General features: G+C 37.5%; 1 protein-coding gene and 1 pseudogene across 1 annotated transcript; one reads left to right on the top strand and one right to left on the bottom strand.

Moving 5' to 3' along the window:
* The first annotated feature begins 2,974 nt into the window (after window positions 1–2,974).
* Window positions 2,975–7,474, top strand: LOC112165468 (annotated as a pseudogene).
* A 222-nt stretch (window positions 7,475–7,696) lies between these two features.
* LOC112165467 (cyclic nucleotide-gated ion channel 1) lies at window positions 7,697–15,870 on the bottom strand. The gene is made up of 8 exons (XM_024301977.2): window positions 15,592–15,870; window positions 14,208–14,396; window positions 12,320–12,603; window positions 11,047–11,158; window positions 9,555–9,830; window positions 9,010–9,444; window positions 8,621–8,872; window positions 7,697–8,461 (listed from the first exon to the last, which is right to left on the bottom strand). Exons 1-8 carry the CDS (start codon window positions 15,778–15,780, stop codon window positions 7,856–7,858), a joined length of 2,343 nt encoding a protein of 780 aa, XP_024157745.2. The 5' UTR covers window positions 15,781–15,870; the 3' UTR covers window positions 7,697–7,855.
* Window positions 15,871–16,161: the final 291 nt, after the last annotated feature.

Raw genomic sequence — 16,161 nt, 5'->3', positions numbered from 1 at the left:
TTGCAAGTATTTTTACTCTGTATAAAACAGATACGTGTATAAAACGTGTTTTAAAAGGTCGAGCTCAATAATACGCAAAAAAAAAATCAAGTCTACAATTTCAATACGCCGTACTAAAGTTTTTTTTCAATTATAGGCGTATTGAAGTTTTATATGAGTTTAATACGCGTATTAACTAACTATGGTCATAACTTAATAAGTTGATTGAGTTCTATATTTATAATGTAATATACTTACTATATTTTTATTTTGTAACTTAATAAGGAAGGTTTTTATTTAGATCTCTCAATTTGATCTATGGGGCTCCCTTAATTTTTGTATAAATTTATTTTTGTTTAAGGAAAGAGATTTGGGAGAATGATTGTGTATATTCATTTATCATAGAGGTCTCTTTATATAGAGGATTACAAGTACAGAATCTGAATCATACAAGAAAAACAAACATTGATTACGATATGTAGAAGATTCTACCATATTGTAAATGCAACAAGTTATTGAAGTTTGGGCCAGACACATATTTCGTGTATCTTTAAACCAAGTTTTCCCCTTAACAAGATAAAGGAAGGAAAAAATGAGCCCCTCCCCCCGCGGGCGGCGGGGGTGTCAACAAAGTGATGCTTGTTTTCCCCATACCACACTCTATAGATTTGGGGATCCAATATCAAATCTTACATAAGTTTTGCGCCCTAGCCCTTTGGGTTAATAATACATAGCAAACAGCTCTTTAAATTGTATTTCGAATCAATGATAAGAGGATCATAGCAAACAATTTTTTCAGATATTAATTCGAATAAAAAATAGTGGTCAACTTGCAGCACAATGCAACAGCGAACCCAAGAGCATCAAAGAAAGAAAGCGCATCAGTAAAGCAATCTATGCGTCAGCTGGAAAATTCAGGAATTTTATTGAAGTTTGAAGGTCGATGAGTAAACCTAGCAGAGCGGCTAGGTCAGCAAGAGACTTTTTTGGTGCAAGTCTTTTGTGTATCGTGGCATTGTATGTATTTTTAATCCCTAGTAAGATTTAAGTAGCGAGAAAGTCCAAAAGTGTAATGAAAAGGGAAACTATAAATATACTAAAGCTGCTAGAGCACTGTTCATTACATTGTTCCTAGCATTATTCATTGAACATACGGTTTTGCCCCTGGATTTTGACTGAAATTACTGTTTGGACCAAATATGAGCATTTTGGCCTGACAAGGCATGTGTTGGAGAAATTGAGCCAATGTCAGTGGCTCAAGCTATATATTGTCGACAAGTTCGAAATATATTATTTAGATGCTAAATAAAGCCTACTATGGAGAATTATGCGAGCTGTAAGAAAAGGAAATGATGGAAGCATGGAAATAGTCAACTTTAACACATTTTCTTGCTTTGGCTAGGAGAAACCGAGCTAAATAAGGAAAGAGGGGCGGAAGACTAACCAAACAAGATCCAAATAAGTTGAAACTTTCCAGATTAATACTAGACATCCCAAAGATAATTTCTTATGAAGAGTGCAAGATCTAGTTTCAAGTGGAAAGCCTTCAAACAATCAGCCCAATTTTCTACATAAGCAAAACTGGAAAACTGGACCTGTAAGAGGTCCAGCAGCGTTTTTGGCCCAACCACTATACTAAAAGCTCTGAAATTTTACTATAATGATCTACACTCATAGTGGAACATTTGTTATGAAGAAGTCACGGTCAAAATCTGAATTCTTGATGGAGATATAATTGAAGGAATAAAGGAACCGAAAGTGCAGCCGAAAGTGCTTCCTTATCTCCAAAATTCATCATTTCTTATCTCCAATTATGCTTCTTTATCTCTTTATCTCCAAAATTCATCATTTCTTATCTCCAATTAATGCTCCACTATCATTTGTTTAATGCCAACTGCTTTGGCATGGTAGCCTATAAATAGAGGTTACAAATTCATCACAAGACACACATTCACAACATCAAAACATCTCTAAGATGATCTAAGTTCTCTCTAGAGCAACCTCTCTAAGAGCAACTCCTCTCCTTCTCTTTCTCTTACAGGTGATCACAGTCCTAATCCTAGTATTCTCAGAAGCCGACTTTCAGTGCCACCAAACCCTCTGCCAACGTACTTCGGTCCTAGTCTCCTCGGGAGCCGACGGTAGTGCCGCAACCCCAACGGTTACAGAACCAGCCAAGCAAGGGTAACGCCCTAGCAACCCAGCCAAACTAAAGTCACGCTTTAGCAAGTTCTCCTCACTTCCTAGTAGTTCTCGCTCTGCTCGATCTACAACATTGAGTATCGATTGTGATTTTGAAGAAGCTCAGCAAAAGTCCTCACCACGAGGCACAAAGAATCCCACGACGAGGTTGGTGCTCTCCTCGTCCACAATCGCTTGAAAGAAGTCAGGTCAAGGGACACCCCCGACAACCGCACCCGAACGGTGCTGGCACACTCGCGCAGAAAAGAGACTGTTGACCAGCTGCAACAAAATTGGAGCCAAACAATTACAATCTTGCCATATCATTTTTTTTTATTTTTTAAGGGAGAACAATTCTGTTTTGTATTTGTAAATTTCTACAAATCATGAAATTTTTTTTATTTTTTGTTGTATCTCATTTATTCTTAATCTATTATCAACAACAAAACAAATCATATTCTAAGTAATGTTGATGTTTTTTGGATTACAAGTATTCATCTATTACATATAAAACTTGGAAAAAAAAAAAAAAACCTGCAGCATTACGCGGGTCAATTTGCTAGTCAAAACTAACTCCATTACCCATTTGTATTAGAAAATGTTTGGGATCCCAAATAGTCCTACTGAAATTTGGGCCCAAATGATAGTTGAATACGACAGAATGAACCTTGGGCCGGATGAAACAAGTCACCCAAACCTTTAGATCGTTCCAGTTCAATAAACTGGGTTCCTATCCGGGTCAAATATCAAACCCGAATAAAGATCCGTGCTTCTTAAACTTGTTTCTAAAACCCTAGACATCGAAAGGGTTTTAGTTCTGGGCAAAGAAAACGAAGAAACCTGAACTGATTCAATTCTTAAGAAATGGGTAGAGAAGACGGTAAGCGAATTCGGAAACCAACAGAAGAACACGAAAAGCCAAAGAGCATACCAGTCCTGCGATGGATGCGAACCCCAATTGACGTCAGCGCCTCGGACGAAAAACCCCTTTCTCTTCTGCCTCGCCTTGACCCCAGGTAACAAACCCAACTCTCTTCCACAAATTTACCCAAAAGATCAAAACTTTCAATTTCATTGAGTAATGGGTGTTCATGACAATGCCCCATTTTGGGGTTTTACTGTTGTTTTAGGTTGAAGGAGGCTTTGGAGAAGATGAAAATCTCATCCCTTTACCCAGTTCAGCTTGCTGTTTGGGAAGAGACTATTGGGCCTGGTGGGTTTCAGCGTGACTTGTGTGTTAATTCACCTACTGGAAGTGGGAAAACTCTGGCTTATGCTTTGCCAATTGTGCAAGCTTAGTCAACTCGCAATGTTAAATGCCTACGTGCTCTAGTTGTGTTGCCAACTCATGATTTGGCTTTGCAGGTCTGTTTCGCTTCTTATTGATACTCTTCTTGCACTTTTGGTTCCAAGTCTGTAATTTGAATTTGTAGTCAGTGAGATTTAAGAAGAAATTTGTTTAAGCTTTTGTGGTGTGCTGTTTGCATCTGAGAGTTATTTTCATCAATGTCTGTGTTTGGTTTTTCTATTCAGGTCAAAGATGTGTTTTCTGCAATTGCTCCTGCAGTGGGCTTGTCGGTTGGTCTTGCAGTTGGGCAATCTTCGATTGCCAATGAGATTTCAGAACTTATTGATAAGCCTAAGCTTGAGTTTGGCGTTTGTTTTGACCGAGAGGATCGTGCGCCTCAATTACGTAGTGCGGTGGATATATTGGTGGCTACCCCTGGAAGGCTAATGGACCATATCAATAACACTAAGGGATTTACGCTTGAGCATCTCTGTTATCTTGTAAGTAGCAGATTATGCTTATGCTACTGCACTTTTCATCAGATACTAGGAATCCAGTAATTATAGATATAACTATATTAATTGGTTTTAGAAAATGTATGGTCTTGATGGGAGTCCAATTGAAGCAATTTGATAATTCTTATACGGCAAAGCATATGATGATTTATAGGTTGTTGATGAAACAGATCAATTACTCAGGGAGGCATACCAGAATTGGCTACCCACTGTGCTTCAATTAACTCGCTTTGATGATGATAGTTTATTTCCTCGTGCTCAAAATTTTCTACCTTCAGCATTTGGTTCCTTCAGAACCATAAGGAGATTGTAAGTTCTATGTCCATTTACCTCTCTTTGGATATGTTTATGTCACAGAACTGTAGCTGTGTCCTGTGGTTTATGTTGAAAATGGTTTCATAGTGCTTGTACTGCATTGAGCAATGTCATTCCTCCATTTTGAACTAGACTTGCATTGTTTTTTGGAAATAGCTAGGATTACATATCTCTACCTTTTTTATATTATAAGTCATCTATAAGTAGCATTATTTGTGGTTATAAATTAGAAACATGGTTATACCTGAGGGTTTTTGTACATTCTATGCAGTAATTTATCAGCATGTGATGTGGCAAATATGTACTATTACCAACTCTTAACATATTGGTCCTAGGATTCTTGATGCATCCGTATTTGTCAGTTAGAGTTATAATTTGGACTTGCGCAGAAGTAAAGCTTGACTGCTACTGGGGCGAGAAGTAAAGCTTAAAACTGTGACTTTAAGTTGCAAGGGGATCTTTGCTTTTGAGGGAAATGATAATACATATTTAATTAAAAACCTTCAGTTTGACAGAAAGCCACTATTTGATTATCTGTCTCATGATTTTGGTTGTTAGAGTTCTTTAGAAAATGAAACTTATGTTTTTGTGCCCTTTTTTATGTTATCTCAAATTTGTCACAGTGGTCTTGAGAGGGGGTTTAGGGGTACACCTTACCCCAGGCTTGTGAAGATTTCAATGGCTACTCCGACTCAAGTTTGCAACTCAGATCCTGTTCGTCTTGATGAAACCAATTACCCAGCTTGGTTATATCTGATGCAACATCGTATTAGAGGGTATGGTTTACTCAAAATTGATTGATGGCTCTCACCCTTGTCCATCTCAGTTTCATATTGCAGACGATGGTTCACTTACTCATGGTAACTCAGAGGCTTATGAACGCTGGTTGCAGCAGGACAGTGTTTTGATCTCAATGATCATAAATACACTCTCAGCTGAAGCACTTACTCTAGTGATAGGATGTGAAACTTCAATGGAGGTATGGACCACTCTCAAATAACATTATGCAGAAAATTCTGAATTTCACATTATGCGATTGAAGTCTACTTTGTAAGATATCTGAAAAGGATCAGATTCTACACACAAGTATTTGTTGCACTTCAGAGATCATTTAGCTATGGTTGGTGTTTGAATGTCAATCAAGATGTTAAAAGTTTGATTCTACCTGGTATTCCTATTGAGTATGGCCACACTAGGCAAATTATTAGAGGCAAGAACCATGTAGATTTGGAAGAAGTGAGAGCATTGATATTGTCAGCTGAAATTGAGATAGAACTAGAGAATAAATCTGCACCATTAGCTCCACTAGCTCCAGTGAGGACACAAAATGAAATGATGCACAACTCTCAGTATGGAATGTCCTCTGGTTTGGTGTTACCTCCTGGTTTTGGCCAGCCACATGGTGCATTCACATCACCCTTTGTGAATAATTTTGCTATGTCAAATGGCGTATCTAACTGTGATTCACCTGGAATATCTACTAGGCATCACAATAATGCATCTCCTGCTACCACAACACAGTTTGGTTATGTGGCTCCATAGAATACTATGATAGCAAGTACTGGTTTTGTTGCTCCTTCAATTGGAGGTTTCATGCCTAATTCAAGTGTTGGTACTTCGTCTGTACACAATAATGCATCTACGATAAGTAACACAATAGGTAGTGAAAGGATTTTTAGCTTAGTGCCATCAAAATATCATTATCCTTCTGGTTATGTTGCTCAAAATGGTTCTGGCACCTCATATGTTCAGCAGTCCAGTCTTAATCACAATGGAGCACACAACATGGAAACTTCTCTCAACAAAATGTGCAACCTGATACATTCAACAATAGCTCTCAGCAGAACCAACAGCAAAATAATGGCTTTTCTCGGAAGGGGAAATTTTCTTTACAGGTTGGTGGATTTACAAATTACACTCGAGGTGATCTTATCAGGCAAATAGCAATTATAGCCCAAATGGAGGTTTTTCACAATACAATGATCATTGTTACAATTTAAGGCAAAGGATTCTCTGATCATGGCTACAACAGTACCAACAGCTAGTCCAACAACAGGAATTATGACGACAATGACACCACCAACATGAGCTTCAGTGGGAACTGGGAAACCAAGACCGCACTTCAACAATGAAAATCAAGGCCTTGGTGGCTCCATTGTGTACCAATTTTGTTATAAACGAGGACACTATGCATGCAACAGTTATCATAGAAATTCTAAGCCTCTAAACACTGCATCCAATTCATACAGTGAATGCCAAATTTGGAAGAGGAAAGGATATTCGGCTAAAAGTTGTCACTACAACAAGCTCAAGTTAACTCTCAAAGAACTGCAGCAGGGAATAATGTTGGCACTTCAAATGATTTTGGCTGTTCTAATCCCATCATCATGATAATTTTGGAGGTCGTAATGGTTTTGGACCTTCAAATCATTTCAACAGTTACCTTGAAGCTTGTCAGATCTGCTACAACTCTGGTCATACTGCTCAAATTTGCTGTCAGCGATCTTCTCCTAGGTAGGTTTGTGCATCTGGATCATCCATGCAATGTCAGATTTGCTTTGTAATAGGTCACAGTGCAATTGAATGTTTGCGTAGGCATCACTAGGATATTCAACCACAACTTGTGCAGCATCTAAAGCTTTGTCTGCTACCATCTCCACTCAACCAAATAACAATGCTTTTCACTCAGTCAAGCCTCTGCCATTTGCACATGCATCTTCATTATCAGTTCCTACTCACCCTCATTTGCGGCAAGCTCTTCTCAAGAAAATTGAAGCTTTGCTGACACCAGGCTCTTGGCTATTTCCTTCTATTCCTGACAGAAAATGATGAATTGTAAGCAGGGCTCTCGGCCTATGGAGCTATGGCGATCACTTTCCCTCATTCGTCCTGGTTGAATTATGTACCCTAAACCTGCACTCTGATGTTCGTATCACTCCCATCAGTTTGAGGGGGATGTTAGTATTGATGTAATGCTACTATCCTCTGTTAAGAGTGATTTAATATTCTGATCCTATAATTTGGTGTAGTGGATCTATCCTACATCTTATCAAAGTGACTCTTTGCTCTTAGAGTTTGTTAGAGGGTTTAGCTGAAGTATTAGTATAAGAGCATGTTTTCCTGTTTGATATGTAAGCAAGCCTTGTACGAAAAACCACTACAGATAAATACAGTAGTCTTCTTCCTCTTTTATTCATTCTCTGGTTCTTCTTCTCCTTTAATTCTCTTCATTTTCGTCTTCCTTAGATCGATTCCTAGAATTCCAGCAAGAACCTCCTCTTGTATTAATTATTGTGAATGAAATAGTAATTCATAGAAATAATCACTGGCAAGTGCCCATTTATTGATCTCTACAAGTTAATAAAAGTGAAGGAAGTTTATATTCAAAACATGAGTTAGAGTTGGAAATTGAGGCCTTCCATCTGCTTTTGTTGGAGTACAAATTAGCTGGTACAGTAAAAAATTAATATATACAGAGACGAGAGCCTGAAGTGCATATATGGAGGTGGTCATTGAAAGCCACACATTGTAATACGTACTAATTATACAATGATAAGCAACAAGAGAATTTAATTGTTCAAACTGCAGGAGGAGATGTGCCTGCAGGATATCCCAATCTGGATAAAAATGCAGCCATCTCATCCAATCTCCGTCCCAGATTAGTCATTTCATAACGATGCTGTTGAACCATGTCACTCAGGAGCTGGATAAGCCGGTCAAGTCTCTGGTCAATAGTAGTAGTGGATCTGGATGCACCCTCAGTATCAGCCACACCATCTCTGCCCTTCTCCAACTGCTCAAACTTGTTGATTCCATCCCTAAAGTGGGCGACCACACTTTCCAAGCCCTCCTTTGTCAGTGCAAATGCTTCTACTTTTGTAGTACAATCGACAAAATTAGAATTGGACGACTCAGAGACGATGGGGAATGCCAAAGTCAGAAGCTCTTCCCCAATGACATCGAATTTCTTTATTATTTTTTCAACATCGCCTCTCTTCGTTACTATACTTCCGTAATTGTAAGTCGCCTTGGTCACTGTAATTTCACCTTCTACAACGATGAGCATCCGATCAATTGAGTTAAATGGATAAAAAATGCAGCTATGCTCGGGGAGTACCAGCGGCTCAAGAGACATACAGATGCGACTCAACAAGTCTTCATCAACGTCGTAAAGTACAGGAACCTATATATGTAGATAGATAGATTACATATTTCATTAACTGGACATGACAGAATGTACGAGCCCTAAATAATTTTTTCGATGATGGTTTATGTTTTTGCTAAGGATCGCTAATATATGTGTAGAAACCAACATTTATTTATACAGATCGATCTTACATACCTGATACAGAGAATTGATGCAGATCTGCTTCTTTATACGATATTCAATATCCCAGGAAAGACCAACAGAGAACAGATACTTCACGTCCACCTCAGCATCCAAGTTCTTTTCCAGTACGTTACTAGCCTTCATGTGTTCCATGACCAATGTCTTCAGATCATCGCCCCGGACGTTTCTTGACAGCCACTCAAGTATCTTCATCTGTTTTTGCTTTAACTTCTCTGATCTTGTCGTTGTCAACTCCCTATATGCCTGTTTTACAAATTAGAGATGAAGAATCTCGAATCTCATTTATAATGAGTGTCCCTATATGCCTGTTTTTTGATATAATCAATAATAATTAATGAAAATAAAAACAAGCAAATCAATTACTTGGGACTCATTTTAACCTTGTTTACTAGCTTCAGATCATTCGATCCATCTGATTGCACTGCCGACGTAAGGGACTTAGGCCGCCGCAGCAAGTCGGGTAAGTCTTTGGAGTTAAAAGCTCTGCGTGAGAGAGCGAAGGCTTCTACTTTGCTTTCGCACTTAACATCTTGGGCTGATGTAGGAATAGAGTCGTTCTCGTCGATAGTCAGAAGTTTTTCTCCATAAACTTCACCTTTCTCAAAACGTGATTTAGGGATTTTCATTGTGGATGAGGTGCCTGCTTCAGGTGCAACATTAGCTCTGGTGTTGTCTGTACAGACAATTACGCCTTCTGTGATGATGAGCATTCTATCAATTGACTCTCCTGCTTTAACCACATGGCTATTCTCCTTGTAGATTACTGGCTCGAGAGAATCTATCACTACTGGAAGAAAATCATCAAGGATGAAAACCTGTTCATATATTGTTTATGTAATCAATATAAGAACAAGATTGATTAGCCGTTTTATTTCATCATAAGAAAAATATATATTACAGAAAGGATGCCCCTTGAGAAACATACTTTCAGTTGGGCCTTTAGGCACAAATGCATCTTCAAATCACGCCTGATATCCCGGTTGTCATCCCCAGTAAGAGCATTGAAAACAAAAACCAAGTCCAAATCAGCATCGTAGTTTTTCTCCACTACTTTCTTTTCTGTTATGATTTTCACTGCTTCTGTCTTCACTTCTTCAGGGATACCATTTCTTACCATCCACGTACCTAGAGCTTCATATTTGGATTTAATTTTCTCCTTCTCATTCTCCAATGCTTGTTGAGTTTCCCACAGAATATATGTCTGGTTGAACAATATAAATTTAAAGGAAAACACAGTTCAAGTTAATGTCTTATACAAGGATGATTAAAGAGCTTTTTTTTTTTTTTGGAATAACATAATTAAAGAGCTTTATAATGTTATGTTGGCATAAAAATTATTGGTTCATTTGGACCAGAAGATATAAGAGTTTGAATATATATAGAGAAAAGTGCTCACTAAAACTTATTTTTGTTCTGATTAAATTAATTTCATGAACACAAAAAATATTTGTAAAAGAAAAAACACACAAACATGAATACAAAAAAAAAAATTGAAGAAGTGGATGAAAACAATTGAAGGGTCTTTACCAATGGCGCGTGCATCTCATGGGCTAGAATATACAGAGTTGGGTGAGAGATGACCTCATCTACGCTGACTAATTTTGGCGCTGGTTGTTAACAATCACAAAGAAATTGACCAACAATATCTAAGAATAGCTTGCCCCGCACCCATTTTATTCTATTGATTAAAAAAAGAAAAAAAAAAGAAAAAAGAAAAAAAGAGGATGCATCCATGAAAAGGGAACATGAATCCTACTTCCAAAGAATTTTCTAGCAGGATTTTTTGTTAAAATTTATCAAAGATTATATATATATATATATATATATATATATATATATATATAGACACACACACACACACATATACGGACGCGTTCTAAAGAAGACGTCCGCACTTTCGTTAAAGTGCGGACGGCGCTGCTGCAGCTCGGCTCGGGGTGCGACGGAGCGGCGGAGCTTGCCAGACGGACGCCACGGGTCAGACGGACGGGTCTGCAGTCGGTGGAGTCGTCGGCGACGTGGTTGCAGCCTTGCCCAGAAACCTGCAACTCCGACCTCCTCCGACCTCGAACGCTGCCCAGAACCGTCCGCCAAGCCTCCAGCCTCCGTCCGCCAAGCCCCGAGCGGCCGTCGCAGCCTGGAACGCCGCCGCTGTGTCGCCGTCCGCACTTTAGCCAAGTGCGGACGTCCGCTTTAGAACCCGCCCCTATATACACACACACACACACACTGATACTCTGATACAGTTCAGGTGCAAAATGATTAAACCAAATACATATATGTATGACTAATCAAAACCAATATTTGTAAATTGGTCGGCTAACATAAGATTTATGAGAAGGAAAGCTACAAGAATCAATAGTGAGCATTTACAAACGCGAATTATTAAAGACATTATATTTTCACCACCCACTTACCTGCACATTTCCCATGAGATAGACATACAGTAGCAACCCAAAAAGAGAAATAACAATAGCAAAACAGTTTTCCCACAGGTAGTTACTTGTTTCCAAACTGGTTCCAAAATTACTGCAAAAAATATATAGCAATTACTAGATAGGATATATGCTAATGATACGAGTTAATTACAAAGAAAAAATATCTATATAAGGTCGATTGGTAATTACAATTTCAATATGAGCAATTTAGTCATAAAAATGGTTTTATAGTGCTTAAATTGTGTAACTAAATGAAGGGATTCACTTTCTCTTATATTCACTTATTCAGAGGGGATAAGTAACATTTTCCATTCTAAAAAACTAGGCCAAGAGGATAGTAAACTTGATTGTCATCATTGGTTAGTGTTTATGGCTAGTGTCATCATTGGATTTGATTTTGGCCCTTTTCCATTTTTCTATCGTTATACAACAAATGGTCGTTCTAAGCTGAATTCAGGATATCATTGTATAAAAAAATTTTGCAACTAGACCAATAGTTATAGATTTGGCTCTATTGGGTGCATGTGTTTGGTGGGGTGGTGAGACAATGACTTTCCATTTGTAAGGTCATATGTTTGAGCCCCATCAAGGATGGGGAAGGGGAGGATTTAAAATAATAATAATCATAATAATAAAATATTAGGCTCTATCATTTTAGGATGAGGCATCTTTAGCAATATATGCTAGCCATTTTAAAGTTACATTTTAACTAATGTAGCTGAAAAGTCATTTTGGCTAGCCACTTTTAAAATACGTGTACATTATTTTTCTCTATTTTAGCTATTCTTTTTATTGTATCTATTTGAGCTAGTTCTGAATTTATATTATTTTTTGAATAAACAAAAATAATATAAATTTATTTATAAATTACATACAACAACTTAAAATGAATGTTCCATATTAACAAACACAATAGAGCCTCATCTTGCTTTATATATTTATGAGCAAGATAGCCAAAATTAAAATGGAGAATCAGTTAGAAGTTTGGCACAGCTGCTAAAATTGATAATAAAAAGAAAAACTAAACACGCTCTCTTAAATAGCTATGGAGCCATGATAGAGAGTTTACTAAAGATGCTATAATAATTACTAATCTATGAACATATAAAAATGTACCTAAACACTAAATAGTGTTCTCTCTCTCTCTCTCCACGCATATATCAATTTACTCAATTAAGAATCTATGGTAAAAAGAGGGGAATAGGAAAAATTTTTGTGAAACTATTGCACTAAATTGTAAGTATAAACATACCCGAGGTTTCTGATGCCCCACCAAAAAGTGTAGAAGTACTTTGTTGAAAAACTTTTCGATCCTGTATTACCTGATTGAAGGGCATTAAGAAATATTCCAAAATCAAACAGCATTGTGTTTGATGGATTTATAGGACAAAACTCATCTAAGAGTGTGATATTTGTCGAATAATTAGTGTCCTTGCAATAATTAAGGGCTAGACAACCCATAGTATTTCTACATGTCTGATGCCAACATGATATCTCTCGTAGAATTGACATCAAGTACCAACATGCACCGAAAACCTGAAAGTTAATTGATTAAGTGATTTGAGAAAACTCTCCCACCAATAAACATAAGAAAATAAGAGAAAAATTATCATTAATATGATGATGACATCTAGGATCTGCAGTTAAGAAAAAAATTACTGAAAAATGTTGTTATTATTTGCACACAGTAACAATCCATCTACATTTAAAAAAAAAATATTTATTCGTTTAATCCAACTTTTTCATGTGAATTACCCAAGATACACCAAAAACAATGTTTTTTTTTTTTGAACGAAAATAGGTCAGCCCTTTCATTAGATTCAGCGAGCAGTACAAAAACGAAACACCCCTTATGGGATCGACAGAAAGCAATCGTTCTTTAGAACCTCATGACACTTTATTCTAGAAGAATAAAATCCAAAAAAATCCTGAGTACACCCACCTTTTAGGAAGTTCACGCACCATTATTCTAACAAAAACCAAACACCTCGAAGCAGAGGATGACAAACTATCCTCCAGGCATAAAAGGTAACAACTGAGGCACTGATTTTTGCAACCCAAAAAGAAATTAAATTAAAATAGCCGTAGAAGGTGAAGCCTCACCTTCTACCACTCCCTCTGCATCCGGAGACTCCACAATTGGAACCAAGGATGCCCAAGCCCACACAAGGAAGGCCTAGTCTCCAACTTGAGGCCCAGAATTACCAACCCTGGGAAACCCTAGCCTGCACAGAACTTCCACCGACAGCATCAAGATCGCCGGCACTGCTACGCCATCACAGCCACCACATCGCTGCCATCCGGACAGCAACGATGAACACTACCAAAACTAGATCCAATCCACCCGGTTCGAACGACGTGGGTAGAAACATGAAACTGTCCAAAGGCTCGCTCTCATCCCTTCCACCATCAACCAGCCACCCAGGAAACGCCACAACGCTGCCAGACTTGAAACCATGTCGCACCGACTTCGCCGCCGCCATCAAAGCACCACCACCGAGAGATCCCCCCAGCCATAAAGTAAAGGCGCCTCCAGTCACCAGAAGATGACCAGACGCAGCAAACTCAGCGACTCGATGAAGCCGAAGTCCACCGCCGTCCCCAGAAGAGTGATCAGAGAGAAGAGAAAATCTCACCTTTCCGATCGTAGGTTTACCGCCGGCACTCGAGGTAGACCGCCGCACACGGACATTCTCTCGTGACTCGTGAGAGAGTCAGAGAGAGAGACATTTTTTTTTTCCAAACAAATCTTGCTATACTTACCAAAAACAATGTTTGTTGCTAGTTAATGAATAGTTATTTTATGATCTTGGAATACCGCCCGTTATTGTCGAGTGAGGATCTGAGATATTAAAATGCGGTATTTTGATGAAAGTGAGTACAAGGAAAAAAAGAAATAATAAGAAGAAAAAAAAAAGTGGACGAGTGAACTAGAAGCCCTCTTCCAAATGCCCACTGCCGTACAATGGCACAAGTTACAACGTTATGATGAAAGTAACAATTTATCATACTGTTAGTCAACACGGTGCAGATTTTTTTTTTTTTCTAAACCAGAGTTATTGGTAATAGAATGCACTTTTGGCCCATTTCCAATAAAGAGAGAAAGCTTTTTTTGTCAAGAAATGAAGGGATAAACTTACATGGCCAGTCAAGATGTAGATGAGGAAATAGAATGCACTTGTGGCCCATTTTCCAACCAATGGCTTCCAGAAGTGGTAGATTTGGCAACCCCTTGCAATAAATTGCAAAGCAAGAAACACGCCACCAATTGCTGTTTCAGATAGAAATCCAGATCCATTCATTCTGAAAAATATAGTTAGTATTATGACCTGTACAAATTGAAACAGGTTAGAGCCTTAGAGTCAACAAGTAAACTTTAATTACGTGCAGATGACATCATTGAAAAAAATATATAAAATAACTGTTTAATTATCACCCACTTTTTAAAAAAATTTATAATTATATATATATATATATATATATTTTTTTTTACTAAAATAATTGTTTAGATGATTTCATTATGAATTTTTATTTTTTAAACTAAAGGATGACTTGAGCAATACATATTTTGATGAAACCTGAACACTTTGCTGTAAACGACTACTATTTTTTTTTTCTCCATTTAATTACAGAAGATCGAGTCTTTGTTTCCCAATCTTTAAAAATCTTCTCATATGGCCCCTTTAACTTAGATATACTTTAGTACTACAAGGGTATTAAAGAAAATGAAAAAATAACATTAATTTTTTTTTTAAATGCCCACTACCTAGTTTACTACATAACTACGTATACCCAAATGATTATACGCATTTCGTTTGACGTGGCAAATAACACAAATGATATTATAAGAATTTGGTGTGAAGTATATTGGTTTGGTTTTATATTGAGTCATTCGGTAAGAACACGTTTTTTAATGGTCTGGTTTAGTGTTAATCCATTAACAAGATAAGGAAGTTTGAGTGTCTCTATCTAATATATATTAAAAGTTACTCGTTTTAAAAACGGGTGCAGCTCTCTAATTCATCGTACACCTCAATTTCAACTCTCAACTTTCATGAAGAAAAAGATATATTCCAATTTATAAATTTTAGGTGCGTGTCATGTGTTGCTTTTTTTTTTTTTTTTTTTTCTAATGGGTCTTAATAGGTTTTAACTGCTACAAAAATTAATGATTTTGGTTTCAAAATTTCGTACACATTAAATGAACAGTTTATTATCATATCACACGATAAATATACGAACCGACTTAAGTTGACATAAACAACCATGTCTAATTTGAATAAACATAAAAACCAACATATTATAGAAATGCCCTGGACAGTCATTTTAATATTAGGCAGCAGTTTATAGGTACTCGCGGACATACACCAAGTTTCCAACATATTATGTTAGGCACTTTTTGGGCCAACTCATATTAGGGGAAGATGGAAAAGAAATTACAGAAAATTCTTGTCATATTAAGTAACTCAAAAATAGCAAATTAGCTACAACAATTTTATACCACAAAGTTTTCTTTCTTCATACCTGTTGGATGGGAAGAATAGGAAGGACGTTGATTATGATATCTTGAGATAACCACTTTAAACCCCTAGACGTGATCTCCTCATAGGAGATCACGTCGTTCACGTCAATCAGAGCATCAATATGGAGTGCGAAAGCGAGATCTGTAAGTGATCGCAATGCAAGAACTACAGCCCTCAACTCTTTGTCCATTCCAATACACTTTCTTTTCTCATCGATGAATGGAATGTAAAAGAACAAAGGATCCACTAACAGTGCAATACAAGATATTATATGTAGTATCCTTTCCCGCGTAATAGGTGGAAAATTCCCCATTATTAATATCAGTTTCCGCAGAAAACTGATGGGCAGAAGAAATGTCATGGTCAAACATAGAACCATATGGGGAACTAATGTCACTAGTAGTTCCCTCCGTTGTTGCATACTGAGATTCACCTCAATTTGACCAATAATTGCCCCCCAAACATGACGTCCCAATGGTACCCATATATCTGCAAGGGAATCTTTAAGTGCGACCAATATTTTTGCAGGCGAATATAGAACTGCTAACAATGCAATCTTAATTGAAGTTGT

This window comes from Rosa chinensis, chromosome 5 (genome assembly GCF_002994745.2).
Source record: "Rosa chinensis cultivar Old Blush chromosome 5, RchiOBHm-V2, whole genome shotgun sequence".
In the NCBI taxonomy this organism is placed as follows: Eukaryota; Viridiplantae; Streptophyta; class Magnoliopsida; order Rosales; family Rosaceae; genus Rosa; species Rosa chinensis.
This window is presented reverse-complemented; position numbering and strand designations above follow the sequence as displayed.

Coding starts and splice junctions, on each gene's coding strand:
- LOC112165467 (XM_024301977.2), bottom strand. CDS start 15,780: ATGGACAAAGAGTTGAGGGCTGTAGTTCTTGCATTGCGATCACTTACA. Junction 14,397..15,591: donor CTATTCTTCCCATCCAACAG/GTATGAAGAAAG, acceptor CAATTTGTACAG/GTCATAATACTAACTATATT. Junction 9,831..11,046: donor ATCTCATGGGAAATGTGCAG/GTAAGTGGGTGG, acceptor TTGTTCAACCAG/ACATATATTCTGTGGGAAAC.